We start from the raw sequence: 23,965 nt of genomic DNA, 5'->3' as shown, positions 1-23,965 counted from the left end.
CGCGGTCCGGGAGGATGGCTGGGCCCGTGAGCCATGGCCGCAGGGCCTGTGCTCAGCGGCGGGAGAGGCCGCAGCGGTGAGGCCCGCGTACCACAAAAAAAAAAAAAAAAAAAAGCAAGTGCTTAAAATTGATGTATAGTTGATTTACAATATTGTGTTAGTTTCAGGTGTACAGCAAAGTGATTCAGTTACATTTTTTTCCAGATTCTTTTCCACTGTAGGTTATTACAAGATATTTAACGTAGTTCCCTGTGCTATACAGTAAATCTTTGCTGTTTAACTATTTTATATACAGTAGTTTGTATCTGTAAACTTCATACTCCTAATTTATCCCCCTCCCTTTCCCCTTTGGTACCCATAAGTTTGTTTCTATGTCTGTGAGTCTGTTTCTGTTTTGTAAATAAAATCATTTGTATTATTTTTTAGATTCCACATATAAGTGATAGCATATAATATTTGCTTAACTGAGTTATTTTTGAGTCTATTCCAGTGTTCAAAATAATCCTTTAAAATTGGCTCTCTTAACTCTCTCCTTGTCAACAAGTCTATTTTCTCCCCAAATCAGAAATTCACCTTACTTCCTACAAAAGCCCTAGAACTGCAATTTAGGTTTCAGCAACAATGAACAAGGAACCAAATCAAGAAACACTTCCAGGTTCTTTAAGTCCAATTTTTGTAGAAGTTTTTCCCTCCTCCTGAACTCTGCACTGCCACCTACCCACCTTTTAGTTCTCAAGTTAAATTCATCCCTTGCAGTTAACCTTACGAGTTTCTCAAATCTTATAGTTCTTTTTCCTATGCTCCTCGATACACTGCACTTCCCCCACCTCCTCACTCATCAACCGTCTTTTTGTCCTGGCATGCAGTATCGCCAAAAAAAAAAAAAAAAAAGTTAAATCAGTTGAAAGCAGATATTAAATCATGTCACCATTTCCACTTCATTACAATCATAACGCGTTATAAAAGATAATCTCTGCTAATTTTTCATTTTACACATGAGGAAACTAAGGTACAAAGATGGAAAATTAAGTTGCCTAAGGCTCCAAAACTGGTGAATGACCACAGAAAATAGAACCGGGACTCCCGAGTCAGGAGCTATTTTTTACACAGTACCACGCTACCCCCATTTAAATTTCAGGTCCTATTTGACACAACCCGGATCGGGCAAACTAAAATGTTCAGAGTAAGGAATTTCTGGAAAGACAATTTGGCTTGCCCCTTCTCTCCAAAATCTATAAGGAAACTGGTTCCTGGGACAGACTTACAGGTCTAATTATCAGGGATTTGGCGTTTTCCTGGGGAAAAAAAGGCCCCACCAGACGATTGTGGAGCATGACACCCTATTCCAGAAGCTAAACTAGAAAGCCGGAGGTCAAAATTCGGCACTCATAGATACACCGCAGCCCTTTTATCACATTTCTTCACTCTCATCAACTTTTTAGCCCCCTCCGTTTCCCCGTTTGCTCAGCCAGTGCACATCCCAGAGCTCCTTCCCGCCTCTGACCCGAACCGGTCTTACTGTATTATCTCCTCACTGACATCCAGCCCGAAAGTCTTCCGCAACTGCTGAGTGCACCAGCCCACCAGCTGCTCCTGGGACAACGCCCCAGTCACCGCCATTTTCCCCAGCCGGAACCAGCTGGGGTGCAAAAGCTCGGTGTCCTGCGCCGGACTAGTCCCCTGCGCAACACCGACGTCGCTCGCGCAGGTTCCGTCAGCCTGCACTGCCCCGCTTGGTAGCACCGCCCACAGCACAGATCCCTCCCACCTGTGCCTCCTCCTGTTTCTGCCCGCTTCCTGATGTTGTCACTTGTACCAGAGCTCCATCTGCGAGTGGTTCCTCCGCGTCGTTAAATGTAGGACTCGAGAATTGGGAAACCTGCTAAGACAATACAAATACCTCTAAAAACTACAGTTTAGGAAAAAACAAAACAATACCCCGTAACCTGAGGGTCCAGTTTTTAAACTGTTCCGGTTTTATGTAAAATATTTAAAACAGCACTTGAAGGCTAGAGTAAACGCTGTAAGGGTTTGCTCCGGTGGTAGTGGTTTTATTAATACCCTTTGTAGTCTAATACCTGATTCACGCTCCTAAAACCTCTTTTTGCTTTTTTGAGCCAGGTCCTTTCCAGGAGGGCCAAGACAACTCTGCAAGCTCGAGGGAGAAAAAAAAAAAAACTTTAATAAAAACAGGTGATGTGATTTGGCTTTGAAGACCTTCCATATAAATTCTCTGTGTTGATTTTTAAGAAATTAAAGGTACTTCAACTCAAGATGATGAGACTTAAGGGTCTTTTGCTACTTCTCTACTCCATTGGGACAATGGACTGGGGAAAATTTAGACAGATTTTTCTGGAGAGCATAACATAACGTCTTCTGATATATTTCATGGATCAATTTGACTGGCTTTGTGTTACATGGATAGGCTCTTCATTCCCATTAGGCTATTTATACTAAATAATTACATCAATTGGATGTTGTTCCACCTTTTTATGTTAGTGTTTTCACCGACATAAATAATCAAAATTATATGTGTGTTGATTTACATTGAGTTTACATTATCTTTGTCATTAATTTGGAAAATATGTGGCTTTCCAGCTTAAAAAGACTGAATTTTCATAAATAGTGGGTACAAGCTTTGTTTCTTCATAGATGTCTGCTACATTTAATACTAATTATAACATATCCAAATCCTTTACCTGTTTTTATATCTGTTCTGTTCCCATAACTAAAATGATAACTTCTTGAAGATAAACTGACAAGCTTTTTGTACAATAAGACTTAGTATATCACACATTATGATGAAATTACTAGGTCCTCAAGAATAAGTGTTCTTTTTCATAAGGAATATGTTATTGATTGAAATCTCTAGTTTGTATGTATGTAATGTAATGCCATTTACCATATTACCATTTATTAAAATGAATTTATGCCTGAGCAAAGCAAGCACACCTATTTAATATGACTTAAAGATATTCTTTTGTATAAATTTAGGCAGAAATTTCATTTGTACATACTATAACTTTTCTTAATGCCTTAGGCCTTTAAAATTTTCAGGTTCACACCACACAACTATTTTAACTGTAAAGGAGAAGCACTTCTGCAAAGCAAACATTTAAATTAAGAATTTTTACTAGACATCACTGCTTTTTTCCTGAGTTTTTATTCTAATTTGCATCTTTCCTTATCATAATTGGCATTAAAAAGACAGACATACAAACACAGCTATAATATGTAGATTGCCCCTGTGTGCAAAGGTATATTTGCAATTCTTTCTAGCAATTTACTTGGCATGTGGACTAAGAGAAAAGACCAGCAGATTCTCAACTCAGTTCTAATCGCTACAAGGATCTGGGAATTAGGTAATTCAGGCCTTTGTAGAAGCCACTTAACTGAAAAGGAAAAAATGTGCATTGAAGAAACATTGTGTATTGAGAGGGGCATGATGACAAAGAACAAGGAGGGATACCCTAGGGCTTGTTGATTTTTCTGATAGGACTTTGGCTGTAATTTTAGACACTAAGATTTAGACAAAGCTACAGGTAATTTGCAATACCTTTCCTCCTATTATAATGTTAATTTCATCTGCTGTTTAGATTCTGTAATTCAAAAACACAAAGTAGTTGTTGATTCTGTTAAAGTACTGAGAAGCCTTTATTCTGAAAGTTCAAGCATAATTTATTGGAGAGAATTAATGCCATGCTTACACTTTCAGGTTTGCCTTTCAAGTGCACATTTAACAAAGTACATCCTAAAGCAAATTCATTTGATCAGGTTTTGTGCGTGGTATTCAGAGAGTGAAAATCATTGCTCAGGGGGTATTGTGAGTACTTAAGATAAGCATAGGGAAGGAAAATAGTTATCTCTTATTCTAAAATCACGTTCACTATGTGCCAGGGATGTGCCCTTGGCACATATGACATATTTTTAAGGAATTCTGAGACCATACAGGTCTCGGGAAAACGTTTTATTATTATAATAATGTTTCTTTTAATGTATGTATGTATATACAATTCACTGTTTTTTCTTGTTTCACACCATCCTAAAAAGTTTTGGGTTTTTTTTTTTTAATCCCTGTAAATAGGGAATTCCCTGGTGGTCCAGTGGTAAGGGCCAGGAGCTTTCAGTGTTGCTGGGGCCAGCGTTCGATGCCTAATCGGAGAACTAAGATCCCACAAGCTGCACGGCCTGGCAAAAAAAAAAAAAAAAAAAAATCCCTGTAAATAAATTGTATTAGCTTTTTCCCATTCCATAGACTCGTTTTAGTTATGGATGCTGTAAAGAGTGTTCATACCTGAGATATTAAAAAGTCCGCTTCATTTCAGGTGTCACTTCCAGGAATGACATTATGGATTTAAGCCTGTGGTTAACTTTTAAAGAAATGTTGGAATTCGCTGTCTTTCCTGGGTTTTCTTTTCTAAGCAGGCCCCTTTACCTAGTTCTTAGCACCCACACATGGGGCACCCCAGGAAAGCGCCCTGGCACCGCCCACCTCAGGCGGGTACGAATCACAAGCTTCTGCAAGTTGATGCACGAATCAGCACTGCGCCCAACCCCGCCGCGGTCACCACTGGACACTGGCGATTGGTTGCACCTGAAAGGCGCGGAACCAATGGGAGCGGAGGTCTGGGAGAGTCAGTGGAGCGCGCGGGAAAGGGACCAATATAAACTGTGGCGGGAGATTCGTTTTCGGGGCCTTGTCCCGTGAAACATCTTCGGTCGGGGAGTCAGTTCGTTGTTCTCATCTCGTGTTTGAACATGGTGCGGACTAAAGCAGGCAGTGTCGCTGGCACGTACAGAAAAGGTGAGGCAGGCGAGCATGGTAGTGGAGGGCAGGTGGTTCCCTGGGCAGCTCCGCCGCGGGCGGGAGAAGCCGGACCTGCCCACAACCCTGGCCGCCAAACTGGTCCAGCCCGTCAGGAAGCAGCAGCCCGATCCCTTTAACGAGGAGGAAGACGCGGCGGGGACAGGGGAGGGTTATCTGCTGTTCTGGATCGCGGGCCTCTCCTCTCCAATAGGCTGGGTCGGAGAGGGTGGTGAGAACGTGGCTCTGAGACTCTTCGTGACCCCTTCTGAATGTCCTTCTTTGCCTCTCTCCGCAGTGGTGGCTTCTCGAGCCCCCAGGAAGGTGCTTGGTTCCTCCACCTCCGCCGCTAATTCCACGCCGCTTTCGTCAAGGAAAGGTAAAAAGCGCCCCTGCAAGATCCTGGAGAAACCTTCTCAAAAGGAGATCAGGCCTGGCACCACAGTTCTCCTGACCTGCGAGCCCCCTGCCCCACCGTGGAATTTCTTTTCCTGAGATCCTCACCCCCGAATTTCTTCCTTGCCTTTTGCTCTAATGAGCGGGCCTGTCTCTTGGCGGGATGGGGTAGGGGTGCGGGGCGGAGTGGGTCGCATTGTGAAGAATTTCAAGTCTCGGGTTAGGGATGGACACAGTTTCTCTTCAAACTCGTTTTTCTTTTCTACTTTAGCGTTGTTATTTTTCTTGGTATTGACAACTGGGCTTTTTCTTGTAAGAGGCTATTTAAGTACCTCTTTACTAGATTAAGAATCGGGACTATAGTTGACAGTGCTATTCACGTTTTTGTTTTCATTTCTACATATTTTTCTTTGTCCTTCCTTCCCTTTCTCCCTCTCTCCTTTCTTTCCTTTTATTTTAGTTTGATGTCGGTGTGTGTGTTTTACAACTTTGCAGCTCCTGTTACCGCTTTTGGGACATTAAAAGGGAAAACCGGGCCAGGGAAATAGTTTCACATCGTTCCTTCTGTGCGACAAGTTGAGAAAATACCATGCCATCTGCTGTCTCATTCCTTTTAGGAGGAAGTTGAACAGTTTGGAAGATTAATTCCACAAGCTGTAGTTAAGAACATACAGGAAAAAGTGTGTCAAACTTTAGTATGACAGTACATAAGACTAACTGAATAGCTCAGCTTGTGGACAAAATATGAAAAATATTTTCTAGTTGTAAACATCTTGTTAATGCTATTTTTCTAGGCTAAAGGATAAGTGTAATAAAGTGTTATACATTATATTATAACTGAATACACCTTTATCATGTCACATTTAAAAATTTAAAGATGGATGTAACACCATTTAATACCCTTTAGATTTGATGTTAAAGAATTAACTTTCCCTTTAAGGAATAGTGATTGTATTCTTAATTTTTATTTAGTTCTATCTGTTTATATTTTATAGCTGAAAATAAGTATGCAGGAGGGAATCCAGTTTGTGTGCGCCCAACTCCCAAGTGGCAAAAAGGAATCGGAGAATTCTTCAGGCTGTCCCCTAAAGATTCAGAAAAGGAGAATAGGATTCCTGAGGAGGCAGGAAGCAGTGGCTTGGGAAAAGCAAAGAGAAAGTAAGTTTTTATATTCTGGAATACTTATATTCTTGAAAATAAAAGACAACAGAATATTGAGTAACTTTAAAATTTCTGTTTGAGCAGATAAGAAAATACAAACCAGAGGTTTTTTAAACTGTGCTAACCTTTTATTATAAGTCACTCCCAAATTTCAAACATCAAAGAAAGGTATTATTTTTACTCATTTCAGTCACTCAAAGAGGATCAGTTCCCATTCAGATGATAAGTGTTACATTATTAATCATGAACTTCTGGTCTTTATTCTTTAATTTTTTCTGTCTGTTTTCTATAGTCTTTTTTCAAAAAGCAATTTCTATGTTGGTTTATCTAGCTTGAATTCCATTAACCTCACCTTTCTAAAACTATTAGTTCAGCCTCCACAGGAAATATATACCCAATGTAGAAAAGTTGGAAAATATAGAAATCCCCATCACTTAGAAACAACCAAAACTAACACCGTGGTGTATTTTCTTTACAACTTCTCTGTAAATACATAAGAAAACTTCAAAACAAAACAAGGTGGGGATAAAGCTGCGAACATGCAGAGTTCATTGTGTAAACTTTTTAAGAAGATAATTAGATCATGCTTTCAAGCTTTTAATGCCAGGAAAATGCTCATGATAAGTGTTAAGCAAAAATTCTGGTACAAAAGTACAATTATTGTGTAAAAGATATGTATCTAAATATACCAAATCTCTGTACAAAATATACCAAATATCAATAGTGATATATCTGGGTAAAAACCTCTTATACTCGGTGCTACCAAGTTTCAACAACAAATATTTTAAGAATCAGGAAAAAAAATAATACCACTGGGGGGAAAAAAGCAATGGAAACCTGCTTTTTAAATAGATTTATAAGTAATAGTGTCCAGACTCTTTAAAGAATTTTGAAATTTTTGTTTCAAAAACAAATTATTTGACTGGAGATTGGGAGTGGTGAGCGCTGGTGGTGCCACGTCACCGCCATTATGAAGCCTCTGGCTAGATTTAAGACCCTGCTAGATACCTCCCCTGCACCAGCCAGTAGCCTGTGATCCTCCTCCACGGCACCAAGCAGCGAGCCTTGCCCAAGGCGGAGTGATCACCATGGGCAAGGGGATGGTGGCCAGGCTCAGATTGGGGCTGCTGCTTCTGGTGCCGCTCCTACTCAAGCAGATTTATTCATTCGTTCCTTTAACCGACACGGAAGGTCCTCCGTTCGAAACCACAACGGTCAGCTGTGCTTTGCAGTCAACAGCTAGTCTCCTTGTGGTCTTGCTTGCCCTTCTACATCTCTACCGTTAAGAGACTTGGCCAAGAAGCATCTACAGTTTACCAACCTATGTTCTAAAGCCCAATCAGTACGCCATCTAGAAGTCCAGTGTGGCAAGGAAAATAAACAGGTCTTCATCAAGTCTACTAATTCCATCCCTTGTTTTATTAACACAGAGAATGTTGAGACTCCCAAATTGGACTAGTTTAAAGAGCATCTGAAGGATTTGACCAGATAATGAAAGCCAATATTAAATCTGCTGGAGTTTCATGTACAAGACTGGAAAGAGACAACATCGAGAATTAATGATGTGATTAAGTATAACTTAAGAAATATGGATACTTCAAACTGTACCTTGCAAATAAGAATAATTTCATCTTCATCTAGAGAAAAAGGATGAGCTATGGAATGGAGATTCAGTTTCCATTTTTTTCACGAAATCTAGAAGGCGGTAAAATGATTAGATAATATAAAAAGCTTCAGTGATTCTATTTATGATGTACACTGGAAGGAACCACCAGGTATTACCGCAAATCCTCTGTGTATTGTTTCAGCAGTTCTGGTTTAATGCTGATATACTCTCCATCAGGTTTTACACTGTTTTCACTGTTCTCTTGGGAACTTAACTCTTTTCTCTGGGACTTTGGATTTGACATTGCATTTGACTTTCTGCAGTAACTGACACGTTCCAGGGCAATGATGGATTGGAATCTACTACAAATCCAAGCATAAGTAATCCCAGCAAATGCACTTAAAAGTCAAATAACAGGTATTTCCTATCACACATTCCCATCCAGATTTATTTAGCTAAGTTGGATCGTTTAACTTGATTCCAAAGATTAGAAGTGCATTGACTTCAACCAGTCTTAAAATATTGCTCTTTATTTCTGCATATATTGAATAACTTTTACAACTTAAAAAATTGATCTGTTTGGAAGGCATATTTGACAAATCTTGAAATTAAGAGGCAAATATATAAAGGCAGCAAAAATAATGTATATTAGGTATTTGGGAAGTGAAGACTGGAAACTTTCCTGCATTGAATTCATAACTCTTTTGTGCCCTTTCCGTAAACATATATATATAAATATAAAACTTAATGAATAGGAATAGCTACACGTGGAGCACTTTCTACATCAGTCATTATTTTTAGATGATTCTAAGCCTAAGTGGACTTGATCCTGGAAAATAAAACTTTACAACTGCCTTGATGTACAGAAACCTTTTTAGAAATAGAAACTCTGTGAAATCTTTGGTTCACAGGTTCACACAATGATGCTTAGATGTTAAGTATCCAATATGGCCATAGTACTCTTAATAAGGTTTAAGCCAGTATTTGCCATCTTTAGAAGTCTACACAGGAACAACTAGATCCAACTGATCTCAGGTTATGTGAGATCTGTGCGTGTGAATGAACACCTCTTGCTTCATATCTGAACACTGTACACCTGTTTTGGATTGTACATTGTTTGGAATTGATTTGCATTGAACACAACTAAATAAAAATAAATGGTTAATGAGCAGTTAAAACAAAGTATTTGACGTATAAAATGATGTTTATGCATATAAAATTTTAAGACTTAATACTGTTCAAGGTCATTTAGTAAATTGTTATGAGATATTTAAAAGGAGTGTCAAATTCTGGAGCAGTAACTAAATTTTATACTTTGTTGCTACATCACTATTATCATTTCTGTTTCAATAAAATCAACAAGGAAGGGGATACATTTTTGGGTAGAGTTTTTTAATAGACTTGTTTTCATGATCCTGTAAGTCTCCTTTAGTTCCTTCTCACTTACTGGCACCATTCTTCCTTGTTCTTTCTCATTCTAATGTGAACAAGCTAATAGTCAATATTAGCTCTAGAATATATGACAATCCTCTTGAATTATTTATGACTTCCATTGATGAAAGAAAATATTTGGTAATATAGCCAAATATGGCTATACCATTGATCATGACAGCAATAAAACCTATATTACAGGCTTCCTATCATATGGAAAAGATTACACATATAGTCTCATAAAGCACTTTGATCCATAGTATAATAAAATCTGTGACATAAAACTAGGTAATAGAGGTTTATATTATTACTTTAGGCCTCTGTCTTAGATTTGTTTTTGTTTAAGAAAGTTGTAGTTATCCCTTTATTTATAATAAATCAATAGATTGACTTTTTTTTCCTCACAGTTTTATTGAGACATAATTGACATACAGTACTATATGAGTTCAAGGTGTAATGATTTGACTTACGTACATCATGAAATGATTACCACGATAGGTTAGTGAACATCTATCTCATACTGACACGTTAAAGAAATAGAAAATTTTTTTTCCTTTTGATAGGAGCTCTTTCAATAGATTTACTATTGGTCGTAAATACTGGTCGAAAACTACCAGTATATCAGAAGGACTTCTGTCTCCCTAATTCTTAATCTGGAATATGGCTACTCCTATGGCTTTATTCTCACAGAGGCAGATGCATGGGGGAGAATCAGAATCAAGAAAAACTGTCTTCTTAAAACCTTGAACAGAACTATGATACCTAAAGTAAATTAAATCAGGTCCTTGAAAAAATAGAATTTTGGGTTATGATAGTGTTCATTTGTTAACTTGATTTAATTTCCAGGAAAGTACAATGAAGACTTCTTCGTAATATAAGAGTAGGTGAGTCAATGGTAATCTTATTCCAAGTCAGAATATCCTTGTTTTAGCTTCCTTCACTCACTTGCCCTATGACCATTCAGGCTCACTGGATCTAATTTGAAAACCATTTTAAAATAGATCTCACAAATCTTTATCAGTTCTAAAAAATTATGATTAAGTTTTTAATTGACATTTTCTCTATAAAAAGTATAATGAGGGACTTCCCTGGTGGTGCAGTGTTTAAGAATCCGCCTGCCAATGCAGGGGACATGGGTTCGAGCCCTGGTCTGGGAAGATCCCACATGCCACGGAGCAACTAAGCCCGTGCACCACAACTACTGAGCCTGTGCTCTAGAGCCCTCGAGCCACAACTACTGAGCCCATGTGCTTCAACTACTGAAGCTGGCGCACCTAAAGCCTGTGCTTTGCAACAAAGAAAGGCCACCTTAATGAGACACCCACGTGCCGCAAGGAAGACCCAACCCAGCCAAAAATAAATAAATAAATGTATTTTTTAAAAAAGTATAATGAGTACAAAATGGCTTTGGGATAATATAAATTATTTTTCAAAAGCTGTGATTACCATATGCCAACTTAAGACAATTTTGGGGTTTTTCTAATTAGATAATACATTCATATAGTTCCAAAGGGTATACAGTCAAATATGTCAACTTGCTGTTTTCTCTGCTCAAGTGGATTGGTTAAATTCTTTTGCTTTTCATAATCTCAGAGTTCTTGCTGAAGGATTGTACTCTTCATCAATCCACTTAACATATTGAAAGAAGATGCTATAGAAATAGAGATTCCGTCTTTAATAAACATGGCAACATATCCTAAAGGGGAAAGTGATTTGGCAAATTAACAGGCAAAATAGATTATTAAAAATTTTGTCACGCTAGTATTTGGAACATGTAGGAGTTTGTCAATTAATGGAGTTTAATTTTCTCCCATTTCTGGTCAGTTGACAAGACACACTGCACTGTTAATGTTCCTGATTTACATAAGTTTTTAAAAAGTACTTACGTTCTGTTTTTTAAACATTTGACTCAGGTGACTATCGAAGTTCTCTCTTCTTTCCACAGGTCATGTCCTTTGCCACCTGATCATACAGATGATGAAAAAGAATAGAAATTACTTATTCACCCTTGACTGATGTCTCCTGTTTACTCTGGTATTCTAGGATGTAAATTTGCATAAATATATTTGTTCCAATTAGCTTTGTTGAATAAGCATTTAATTTAAAAAATGAGGCTTACATTTAGTTATTCAAAAGCAAGTAGTTATGATATTGGAAAGTTTATAAGATTAATTATGGTTACTTAACTTAGTATTCAGTATAATGCAGTATTCGGTTTCTTTTACCTGTTAAGCTTTTTCTTGCTAAAATTATTGCATGGTGTTCTACTTATGAATCTGCTGTTTTTGAGATTTGCTTAGACTTTTGTACTGTTGCCATTTTTATTGGCATTTGATTATTGGAGTGATGCCATATTTTTGTTCCTTTTATTTGCTTTAAAAAGCAGAGGTAGATTTTTGCACATTAAAAAATTCAGTATTAATTAAACTGAACCCATAACCTTTTTAAGAAAGGGGGCCAAAAATGGAATGTTGAAAAAATTTGGATGGCCGTCTACCTTCTTCTTAGAAAAATTTAAGGGCAGTTTTGTCTTAAGGATTTAAAGGGTTGATGAAGCTTCTAAAAACAACAACAAAAAGATAAAATACTCGCATAGAATTGGGCAGGAAAATTCCATAGACTACATTAAAAGAGAGGAATCTTCCTAGAATATGCAATTGGCTTAGTGTCATAAAATCTTACTCTTTGGGCCTATACTTTTCAAGTTGGAAATCAATAAAATATGAAAGGCAAATCATGCCATAAGACCAGAACTATGTCTAAAGTCCTTAGAGCTACTATTATATTTTTCAAGATAGTCAGGGGTATAATTGAAGAGGTGGGTATAATAGTATTTATAACTGATATTCTTGCTTCCTCATCAGGCTTTTTGCTCACTGACAACCTGTTATCAAAACTAACCATGTTTAACAGGAATGCTTTCCTGAAGTTTGTTTTTAATAAATGAATATTCATTGTCACAATACTATCCATATGTGTGCTTTCTAAGATTATATCCTACTAGGTATTTCTATTTTATTCCTTCCAAATGCAAATCACTGTACTGACCTGATTTTATCAACTTCCAAAATAAGTCCTTATGACTGTAGATTGTATTTTTTGCTTTGTCTTTTAGAGGTGGATATTAAACGTAATGATACTGAATTGAGACCAGAGTTTTCATCCTAAGTGCTTCCTTGACAATTAGGCTTTTGATGGGTATGAAACCTGATTTGCTATTTTTCATTGATGGAGAGAGAAACTTTATGGTGGTGTGTCCAATGAAGTCTAACTTTGGTACGTACTTGTTTCCCAAAAATTTGACCTAAAGAACCTACAGTCTTTTCAAATACAATCCTTTCAAAATATATAATACTTGGTGATGCCTAACTTTATTAGGCAGAGGTCCCATGTAATCTGTTTCGTTGTCAAAAGTTTTTTAAAATGTAGATTTTCAATTTAGCCTCTTTTAAACATAAGAGAAGGACAGACTCCCCGTTTACATTGAAATTGAATCAAAAAATAAATTATACATTAAAAATATAAAGTAAGCTTTAATTTTCTACCCTTCACAAAGTTAATCTGATTTTCCTTTTTGAATGGATTATTCAAATAATTAATGTTACTGTTCAATTCCGGAGCAAACAATGATTAAAGCTACTTTTATGGAATTTTTGAATGCTAATGGAATTTGTGAGGATCATATGAATTTTGTGTTTACATAGTTTCACAAAGGAAGATAATACTATAGTGAAAATTATAAAGTGTGCTCAGAGTTATTTATGAGATGACAAATACTTGTCATTTTTCTAAAAAGCAGAAAATAAAGCCTAAACTAACTGAACTTTTCCCATATGTATATATACACTGCTTATAAATCTCACTGTACTTAGAATTCTTCACGCTAACTCACTTTTGGAAAAACTGAAGATTCAGCTGGACCTTGGTCCAACCAACATTGTTAAAATGGTTCCTTTTACCTTTGAGGATAGCCTATGGAGGTGGGAAAGATTGTCACTGAATCAAAACTGGGAGGACTGTTAGAAGTTGTTCAACCCAAGCCAGCTATAGCTTTTCATTAGATGGAGTATTTTATTAGCTGGCAACGACAATCGAAAGTGCTCCAAGTTAAAAATTTGATTTTTTTCTTAACTCCCCTCCTCCTCTTCTTGGTTCTGTCCTTGAAATAACATAGAACAAGTTACTCCTTCCACATAACAACCTTCAATTATTTAAAGATAGCTGTTACATCTTTAGCCTTCTCTTCCTAAGGCTAAACATTATGTTGTTTATGTCACATGTATCCTAAGTGAGTTTCTCTAAGTCCCTTGTACAAGAGGCCATGCCTTGTGTGTGGTATATTGCTTAGGCAGATAAAAAGTAAATCTGGCTATATTTCTTCTAACTGATCCCAAGTATTCATTGATTTTGGTATCTTTTATGTTTGTCTGTTTTGTCTTTTGTATTTGGAGATGCCAATGGAACTCTAAGAATATTTGAATTTTTAAGTAATAATTATTAACAGAGTATTGGGTTTCCCAAAAATAAACGTTATACAACCTAATTCTTTCTTAAATGATTACAAGGGACAATTTAAAAATGACAAAAAGCTTTCAAGAGATTGAGAAAAAAGGCTAGAGGTCCTATATTGATTTGAAGGATGAAGGTACTATATTGACCTTGAAGGCTATTTGAGATCTACCGTAGATTTGAGAGCACTGTCTTAATTATGGTTCATATTAAGAATATTGATTGGGGACTTCCCTGGTGGCCAGTGGTAAAGAATCCGCCTGCCAATGCAGGGGACTCGGGTTTGAGCCCTGGTCGGGGAGGATCCTACATGCCGCGGAGCAACTAAGCCCGTGCGCCACAACTACTGAGCCTATGCTCTAGAGCCCGCAAGCCGCAACTACGGAGCCCGAGTGCCACAAATACTGAAGCCCGCGTGCCGAGAGCCCGTGCTTCGCAACAAAGAGAAGCCACCGCAATGAGAAGCCCACACACCGCAACGAAGAGCAGCCCCCTCTCGCTGCAACTAGAGGAAGCCCGTGCACAGCAACAAAGACCCAATGCAGCCAAAAATAAAAATAAATTAAAAAAATCAAAAAACGAACAAACAAACAAAAAAAGAATATGGATTCCTGGGGACTTCCCTAGCGGTCCAGTGGTTAAGACTTCACACTTCCAAGGCAGGGGGCGCTGGTTTGATCCCTGGTCGGGGAACTAAGATCCCACATGTCGAGTGGTGTGGCCAAAATAAATAAATAGATAAAATTAAAAAAATAAAATAAAAGGTTGATTTGGGTAATAATTTTAAAAAAAGAATATGGATTCCTGTGATACTGCTCACAAAATCCTAAAAGCGTAGTTAAACGCACATAGCTAGTTTTAGGTGTGGATTGTGCTATATTTATTTATTTGAATTTTTAAACATTTATCAACATTTTAGGTTGATTTACTTACAATAAAATGTATATGTTTTCAGTGTACAATAAAATGTATATACCTGTGCTATACATCTTTAGAGGTCTCCAAGTAATGAGTATGTTAAAAGTGATGGAATTATACATGTCGTGATCATTTAGGAGTTAAGCCAGGTATTCATACACCTATACAAAAGTGACTCAGTAATAATTTTTTAAAAACTGTAGGAAGAGAGGATCTAAATAAATGCTGTTATGTGCTATTATAAGTCATATTTCTTCAGACAACAGGAAAAATGAATGATGCATAGGAATTTGCATTTTTGTATTGGCTTAAACTACCACATTTGATCTTAACTATTTGTACCCAATAAAACATTTCTTTCTATAGAAAAGATTTACTGTATTCATGTTTTTAATTTTTTAAAGACATCTAAGTCCACCATAGTTTTATTTATTTTTTATAAATTTATTTATTTATTTATTTTTGGCTGTGTTGGGTCTTCGTTGCTGCCCGTGGGCTTTCTTTAGTAGCTGCGAGCAGGGGTTACTCGTTGCGGTGCATGGGCTTCTCACTGCAGTGGCTTCTCTTGTTGTGGAGCACGGGCTCTAGGCACGTGGGCTTCAGTAGTTGTGGCATGCGGGCTCAGTAGTTGTGGCTTGCAGGCTCTAGAGCACAGGCTCAGTAGTTGTGGTGCATGGGCTTTGTTGCTCTGTGGCATGTGGGACCTTCCTGGACCAGGGCTTGAACCTGTGTCCCTTCCTTGGCAGGTGGATTCTTAACCACTGGCCTCCAGGCAAGCCCCAGCAAAGTTTTAGATAAGTTGTTGCTCATTGGGCTCATAATTTTATTTACTTTTCTAATTCAAAATTTTTAAATATTTAAACTTGTTGCCAATTGAAATACCAAGCTCTGTTTTGTCATGGTCACAGATTTATCACTTGTCAAGTACAGCCAGGTTTTTTTTAAAGAACAATTAATGACTGGATGTGCTCAGATTCCATTTGAATTTTGTGTGTGTATACTCCCACAAGTATGCATTTCCATGGCAAGGGTGGAAATGTTTTAGACTTCTTTAACAATCTACTAGTGACATTTGAACCTGAAGTGATTTCCTAAAGGTTTTGCTGAACTGACTCTCTTGGTGAATCAATTTAATGCTGTGTCACATGTACAGGAAACCAACAGACCTGCTATTTCTTTGACGTTACCAAAAGTCATTTCCTCTGCCCCAGCTAGGTGGACAACAGTCCAATATCGGTGACTAAGAGGTTATCATGACCAGTAAAATTATCATGACCAAATTATTATGACCAATAGCCAGCAGTTGCAAAGACATTCACTGCCATGGACTAGAGAACAAATTCAGGAGCTACTATTAAGCTTTATTGCTTTTAAGCAGACCTATTCAAGATAGGAAAGTTAAGCCAAGATTTTTACTCATTTTCCTCTGAATGCCTAACTACATTTCTCTGAATATTTAACTGCCATAATAATATAGGTCATTTTTCTAGAAAGAGGATTAATTATGTTGCTGGCTTTTGCTCCGAGCAGTGGTTTTCCCAGTATTTTTCAAGCTCAGATCACCCCAACACAAGAATAAATTAGGTCTCTTATTAACTTTTCTTGTCCACAGTATAGGATTGAAAGTTTATTCTGAGTGGAGGATTAAATGTCTTCCTCCTTCCCAAGCTTGATCACCGGCTTCCTTTGGCCTTTTCTCATTGTTTTTTAAGGATTAATTATTTCCACATCATACACAAGCATGTGCAATCCTTACAAAAGAGATGGGTGAAGACAAAACTTTCTCACCATTCGGTTTCAGGGGCTATCACAGGAGAACGAAGTGCACGAAAAAGGTTTCATAACATTGGAGGAGACTTTAAAAGCTCAGTAGAAACACAACTGAAAATCCACAAGAGGGAGATGCTTGCTAAACCGCCAGAAAGTAACTCCCACGAGGGACCTGAGAGAGCCTTAACAGGAGCCAATAGGTCCGCCCAGGATTCAAGGCGGGAGGGAACAGGAGTAAATAGTGGCTGGGGGGAGTACAAGTGAAGGGGAAAGCAGGATTGGCTTCGTGACTTTGGCAGCGAAGCCCGTGCTCAGCCCAAGACCAGGAGCAGAAGCTAAGAGTGTGTTGCCAAAGAGGAGTACACGCTCCCAGCTACCTCCTGTTAGTCCCATAAGTAATGGGGGTGGTTGTCTTTGAAGGCACTTCCGCTTAGCAACCCCACGCGGTTGCTAAGGAGGGACGGTAGCGGGGATGACCCGGAAGTGCTGGTGTCTATTTCTCACTGCCTGCTTTAAGTTTGTCCTATAGGGAGCGCCAGGGTGCTCTGCGCCGGGCCGAGGGTGGGGCCAGCGCTAGAGGTTCCGGTTCGGCTTCTGCGACCCCTCGGCTCCTCGTCTTCCCCCTCCCCTCCCGCGCCTCTCCTCCCTCCCGTTCCTGGGAACGGGAGAAGCCAAAGCTGCGGGTGGGTAGAGAAGCGCTCGGCGCCTCCGGGAGGGGGCTGCGCCCGCCCCGTCTGTACCCCGAAGCACTGCCAGGTACTCTCTCCGGCTTCGACGGGGTCCGGGAGGCTGGAGCTTGAGGATGTGTGTGTGTATCTGGGGGGTGGTGGGGGCCCCTTCTCCGGCTCGGGGAGGGGAGCGCGGAGATCCTGGGTGGGGCGCAGGCCGGCGTGTGTGCCCCTGGCGGGTTGCGGGGGTGGAAGGAAAGGGCTGGGGATGACGGCTGGCGGAGAGTTTCGGGTGGCCGTGTCGAGGTTGCGGAGGAGGCGCCCCCTCAGATGCAGAAGACTTCGGGCGGTGTGGACGGGGAGTTTGCCACCTGGAGGTTTAGCTCTGAAAGAGGGAGCATCCTCTAGGTCCAGAAGGAGAGCATGGACCCCGGCGGGGTGGATGGGGCAATCCCATACTTCCATTGCCTGCTTTTTCTGCCCACCCCTCTGGGACAGAGCCCGGCTTCGGGGATTGTGAGTCGGCTGGGCACCGTGGGGAGCCGCCCTTGGCAGAGCTAGGGCAGAAGAGTGGGTAAGGAGACCTCCCTCCTCCCAACTTCCGTGCGTTTCCCCCACTTCTTCCTTAACTGCTCTCTTGCCCCAGTGTCCCACAGGGGCGGTAGCCCCCTCCCCAAGTGGGTAGGCATCACAGCGTAAAAGAAAGAGGGTGGAACTGGGCTTGTGGCCCCAAATGATACTTCGAATGTTCGGAAAGTGCCAGATTGACATATTCAACCAAGTCTCCCAGCTCAATATTAAGTTTGGTCTAAATTATTTTAGAAAAGTGCAGTTCTGGAAACCAGCAAACTGTAAGCTGGTCTGGCATAGCCTTATTTGGTAGATACGCGTGTTTTTAGAAAATAGACTGGGGGAACCGTAAAGATACAGAGGTCTAGGCAAGACGTGTTGAGGCAAGCCTTTTCCAACATCTTTCTTACCTGCCAGTGAGCTTGACCTAGTTTAAATGAAGCACACAGATCCTCTTCATTTATATTTCAATCAGTGACTGAATTGTAGGTACTGTGTGGTTATCAATGTCTCAGAATAGTTGCGTGAACCTTCAGAGAGACAAGATTCCCTGCTTTTGAGCCTGCCTCATAATCTTTTAAGGAGATAATTGTGGTCAAGTGGAAGTATTGGTTTTGAGGTTAGGTAAATCTGGGATTGAACTCGGACTGCCACTGGCTAGTTGTTGGCCTTGGGCAAGTCATGGAACCTACCAGAGATTCAGTTTTTTCATAAGTAACACGAGTTAAAATTCTAATCAGTATTGTAAGAGGGGGGTAATATATCTAAATAGCAGTCCACTTTAAATGGAAGCACCTTCCAGTTGAAAGATGAATTATTAATAATTTTAATCTTATGCAGTCAGGGTAGCCCAGTTTTGTGGAATGAGGTTTGAGATAGGAACAGAACTGGATAATATTCCAAAACATATATATACAACAGGACTTTCAGTAGCCTCTAGAAATTGATCATAACTAGCATGAAATTCAGTTATCAGTAGTTTCTTAAAACTCTTAAAAATAAAGCAGAATATATGCATTAACTGAAATGACCAATAATGTTTCAAAGGTTTTTCTCAGATTTGTGATGTGTGTAGTATGGATTGGTAAGAAAAAAATTTAAAAAGTAATGTAGGGCTTCCCTGGTGGCGCAGTGGTTGAGAGTCCACCTGCCGATGCAGGGGATGCGGGTTCGTGCCCCGGTCCGGGAAGATCCCACATGCCATGGAGCGGCTGGGCCCGTGAGCCACGGCCGCTGAGTCTGCGCGTCCGGAGCCTGTGCTGCGCAACGGGAGAGGCCACAACAGTGAGATGCCCGCGTACCGCAAAAAAAAAAAAAAAAAAAAAAAAAAAAAAAAGGAATGTATATAAATCTTAATTAACATCACATGTCTGGAGAGAATTAAAATTGGGGCATAAAATAGAAGAAAGTAGTTATAATTTTAAGAATAAAATCACAAGTAGCATGACTCATCTTAATTAGATTTAAACTATTAGCAAAACTTACAGAATTTTTATATGTACAATATTCTATAAAATAAATGCAAATGGAATGAATTTCTGCCTTTAAATCATTTGTGATGATAATGTGGAAATATATCTCAGAAATATAAAGTCTTTTTTTTTTTTTGGTCAGGTACCAGGCTAATCACTTTTTTTTTTTTTTTTTGTGGTACGTGGGCCTCTCACTGCTGTGGCCTCTCCCGCCGCGGAGCACAGGCTCCGGACACGCAGGCCCAGCGGCCATGGCCCACGGGCCCAGCCGCTCCGCGGCATGTGGGATCCTCCCGCACCAGGGCACGAACCCGCGTCCCCTGCATCGGCAGGCGGACTCTCAACCACTGCGCCACCAGGGAAGCCCCACTTTTTAAAAAAATAAATTTAATTAATTAATTAATTAATTTATGGCTGCATTGGCTCTTCGTTGCTGTGCGCAGGCTTTCTCTAGTTGCAGCGAGTGGGAGCTACTCTAGGTTGCCGTGCGTGGGCTTCTCATTGAGGTGGCTTCTCTTGTGGAGCACGGGCTCCAGGCATGCGGGCTTCAGTAGTTGCGGCACGTGGGCTCACTAGTTGTGGTGCACGGGCTTAGTTGATCCACAGCATGTGGGATCTTCCCGGAACAGTGATCGAACCCGTGTCCCCCGCATTGGCAGGCAGATTCCTAACCACTGCGCCACGGGGGAAGCCCACATCATTGAAGTCTTTATATTCATTTGTTTTGTAGATTTAAAACAATATAGTTATTTGTAATCTATTATATGCCAGATTTTCAGCTAATGTAGTTTGCTTTTTGATGTAACTTGAAGTTAGTAATTTTTTTTTCTTTTTTTTGCGGGGGGCCACACTGCATGGCTTTAGGGATCTTAGTTCCCTGACCAGGGATCGAACCCAGGCCTCCGCAGTGAAAGTGCCAAGTCTTAACTACTGGACAGCCAGGAAATTCCCAGTAATTTTTAATTATTAATTTTTTAATGTACTTTATACTCAAAAGATAAAAATCAAATAACTTCCTTTAGGGCTTCCCTGGTGGCGCAGTGGTTGGGAGTCTGCCTGCCGATGCAGGGGACACGGGTTCGTGCCCCGGTCCGGGAAGATCCCACATGCCGCGGAGTGGCTGGGCCCATGAGCCATGGCCGCTGAGCCTGCGCGTCCGGAGCCTGTGCTCCGCAACGGGAGAGGCCACAACAGTGAGAGGCCCGCGTACCGCAAAAAAATAAAAAATAAAATAAAACTGTCCAGCTATGTTTCATGCTTCTTGAGGTAGAAATACTATTTTAAATTTTATCCACCACTGCAGCTACATAATAGGCACCAAATAAATATTGGTCAAATTGAATGGATGAATATGTTTAAGATTATTAATAAGGTATCTAATTATGTTTTTACTACATGTTTTGTAAGGTTATTCAACGTTCTAAGTGGCTTTTCTGTACACTGTAAAGTCTTTAGTGTATATGTAAGCATTTAACTGCGTTTTCCTGGATCATTATTTTTCAGTATCTTTTGAATCTTAAAGTTGAGATGATATTATCTTGCTTTGGTAAAGCCATGAGAAGTTCCCATTTTTTTCCCTATCTTCTCATAACACTTTAATAAATAATTCATTTTGGTATAAGAGTTAGGATACTAGCTGGAAAAAGGTATATTTAAAATGTGGGCAATAATAGAGACTGTTACAGATAATGCTTTTCTCAGTGACCTTTTCCACTTAAACAAAGTATGTGGCCATTCCACAGATCTTTGCAATTGTCAGTTATGGAATTTGCTGGTCAGGAAATCTAAAAATGACTAAACCTTCCTTTAATGTCTGTGTCTTGGATGGTCTCAGAAAACTTTAGGAAAGATTGGGAAGGTTTGTATACCATACTAGAATATATAATGAACAAAGTACAGTTAACTTTATTGGTGCTGCCAAATCAGGAGTGAGTTACTATGGAAATGTTTAAAAAATACCAGGCAGTGCTTTCCTCAAACCAAATGAGTATTCTTCCAGAGCTTGTTTCTATTTTAGAGCTTATTTCTTTTTGGACTATGATTTGCTCTCTAATAAAGATAAATAATCATTGTATCCAGAAAAAAATGCTGATATCACAGACAGATTTTATTACCACCAATCTTGATAGAAACTGCTTCAATGGCTTCAAATAAGTGGAAGTAGATTTTCATGAAAGAACTTAAGAATTTGTGGAACGATAGTTTTTCTCTATTGAACATCTAACTTGTCTCTGCTCATTTCTGCCTAATATAGAAACTTTGAGAAGCTGGGAAGAAAAAGAAAAGAGAATGAATTTACTTCAGAATTAGCGTTTTATGTTTTGTAGGTTACTTATTTAGAGAGCTAAATTGGATTTTGACATTATTGGGACTGTGTTCAAGATGGACTCGGGGAAAAAAAATTAGAGAGATGCCATCTGCTTCAGATTCCTGTTCCCTCACCCCTTCATGTTTGTGGCTTTGAATTTATCAGATTTTTTTTTTTTTTTACATAAAAACCCTCAGTAGATTTAGCTTATATAATTTCAGCTATACCGGTGAACCTGTTACTAAAAGAACTTGCATTTTATATTGAATTACACAGAAGGATCACAGACATTGGTTAAAAGTAATTGTTATTTCAGACTATCTGAACATGAGATAGCTTCATACATCTTTGTCGTCATTTGCTTAATAAACCATTCTTGTCATTAGTGCTTACCACAGTCCACTTATTGGTAGAAGTTGCTAAAAAAATGGATTATGGAGATATAGAATAAATCCTTTTTTTCCTCTGATATTACAACCAGAAGAGAAGTTTCTGTTGTTGTTTTTTTTTATTTACTGATGAATCCACTTAAACTTATTCTTTGAGTAGTGAGTTTTGCCTTACCTTATGCCAATTGCTATAGTTTTCACCTAAGTGATACCATACAGTTCATAGGGTACATACTTGTCACTTTTCAGTTTGAATCTTTAATACTCCTGAGCACAAGCTTTTGGATTTACTGAGCTGGAAAAGAATGTGTCTAGTTCAAGTTACAGTAGTCGGGCACTTAGCATGGACCAGAAAGACCCAGGCATCTTTGAAAAACTATAAAGTAAAAGTGGTATGATATCCCAGAAGTTATCTGAAGAGAGAGTCTTTTGGATAGAAGAGAGCCATGCTGTGTCTGCAATAGGAATGTTCTGGTGATGTGGGAAAACAGATAAACTGCCCTTGTAGTCTGTTCCTCACCCAGAAGCTCCAAGTAGGCAGTGTAGTTATGGCAGGGGCTGGGGTGTCAGGGATGGGAATTGTTCTTCATTAATTGCTCACCCATCATTATGGAGGCATAGACATATTGGGGAAAGGGGAATTCTCTTGGATTTTGTCTTGGCCAGAGAAGCTGAGTGAACAGGTAGCCATTGCCCTGGCTGTCAAAGAGAACTTGGTGTAACACCTCTGGGTGCTGGGTAAGCCTATCAAAATGCTACAGTTTGGTGTCTCCATCAAAATGTCACATAAATTTTCTAAGAAACAACAGCATTGGACCACATTGGTTTCTGTAGTTTTCACTTTCTAATTCTTTAAACTAGAAGAAGAGGCATTGGGGACTTTTGGGCTTCTGAATGAGAGTATCACACATTACATCCATCTTGATAGATTTATAAATACACTTTAAATTGTCTGTTGGCATCAGTGAATGATGTGAAAATGTTTTAAGTTGTGTGTGTGTGTGTGTGCGTGTGTGTGCGCGCGCGCTTGAGTGTCCATGATGATTACCAAATTTCAGTTTTTCAGGCTAAATTGCTAACCATAACTGTGGTGAAGCAGTTTCCCAGCTGGATTTCTTCTCTCTTTCCTAGAGGTCACTCTCTGATGTATGTGCTAGTGAGCAGAGATATGACCAAGCCAATAAAAAGGCAAGGAGATTAAAGTTAATTTCTTTTCAGGAATTCCCTGGCAATCCAGTGGTTAGGACTTGGCACTTTCATGCTTTCACTGTGGCGGCCCGGGTTTGATCTCTGGTTGGGGAATATCCTGCAAACCGCACCGCGTGGCCAAAAAAAAAAGAAAAAGTTAATTTCTTTTCATTTAAATTTATTTAAATGCTTATTCAAATTTGATTTTATTAGTTTTTTTTTTTCAACTTTGCTAGGATTTCTGTAGTTTAAAGTAGCAATAGGTACTCTTTGAGATTGTGGGTGCCCAACTTTTTTAAAAAAATTAAGACTATTTTTTTGAACAGTTTTAGATTTACAAAAAAATTGAGCAGGTAGAGAGTTTTATCTCTCTTCATACCCACTTAATTCCCAACCAGTTCCCCCCCCATTTTCTCCCATTTTTAAAAAACATTTATTTATTTGTTTTTGGCTGGGTTGGGTCTTCATTGCTGTGTGTGGGCTTTCTGTAGTTGTGGCCAGTGGGGGCTACTCTTCGTTGTGGTGCGCAGGCTTCTCCCTGCAGTGGCTTCTCTTCTTGTGGAGCACAGGCCCTAGAGTGCGTGGGCTTTAGTAGCTGTGGCATATGGGCTCAGTAGTTGTGGCTCGCGGCCTCTAGAGCGCAGGCTCAGTAGTCGTGGCACGTGGGTTAGTTGCTCTGCAGCATGTGGGATCTTGTGGACCAGGGCTCGAACCCGTGTCTCCTGCATTGGCAGGCGGATTCTTAACCACTGCGCCACCAGGGAGGTCCCTCCCC

The 23,965-nt window shown here is 39.5% G+C and overlaps 3 protein-coding genes across 3 annotated transcripts in view; 2 read left to right on the top strand and 1 right to left on the bottom strand.

Annotated features, from left to right (window-relative positions):
• The window catches only part of TRIP4 (thyroid hormone receptor interactor 4), a 69,845-nt gene extending 68,204 nt beyond the window's left edge, over nt 1-1,641 (bottom strand). Inside the window, exon 1 of the mRNA XM_082646828.1 lies at nt 1,520-1,641. Coding sequence (XP_082502954.1) covers nt 1,520-1,620 — 101 coding nt within the window. The 5' untranslated portion in view covers nt 1,621-1,641. The remainder of the gene's footprint in view (nt 1-1,519) is intronic.
• A 3,117-nt stretch (nt 1,642-4,758) lies between these two features.
• Nucleotides 4,759-11,483, top strand: PCLAF (PCNA clamp associated factor; the record flags this gene model as incomplete). The annotated part of the gene is made up of 4 exons (XM_082648148.1): nt 4,759-4,804; nt 5,103-5,183; nt 6,196-6,358; nt 11,344-11,483. 4 exons carry the CDS (start codon nt 4,759-4,761, stop codon nt 11,387-11,389), a joined length of 336 nt encoding a protein of 111 aa, XP_082504274.1. The 3' UTR covers nt 11,390-11,483.
• Nucleotides 11,484-17,222: 5,739 nt separating this feature from the next.
• Nucleotides 17,223-23,965, top strand: part of CSNK1G1 (casein kinase 1 gamma 1) — a 140,668-nt gene continuing 133,925 nt past the window's right edge. The window contains exon 1 of the mRNA XM_082648074.1: nt 17,223-17,351. The gene's annotated coding sequence lies outside the window, so the exon portion shown is untranslated. The remainder of the gene's footprint in view (nt 17,352-23,965) is intronic.

This window comes from Grampus griseus, assembly GCF_964374135.1.
Source record: "Grampus griseus genome assembly, chromosome: 2".
Taxonomy (NCBI): domain Eukaryota; kingdom Metazoa; phylum Chordata; class Mammalia; order Artiodactyla; family Delphinidae; genus Grampus; species Grampus griseus.
This window is presented reverse-complemented; position numbering and strand designations above follow the sequence as displayed.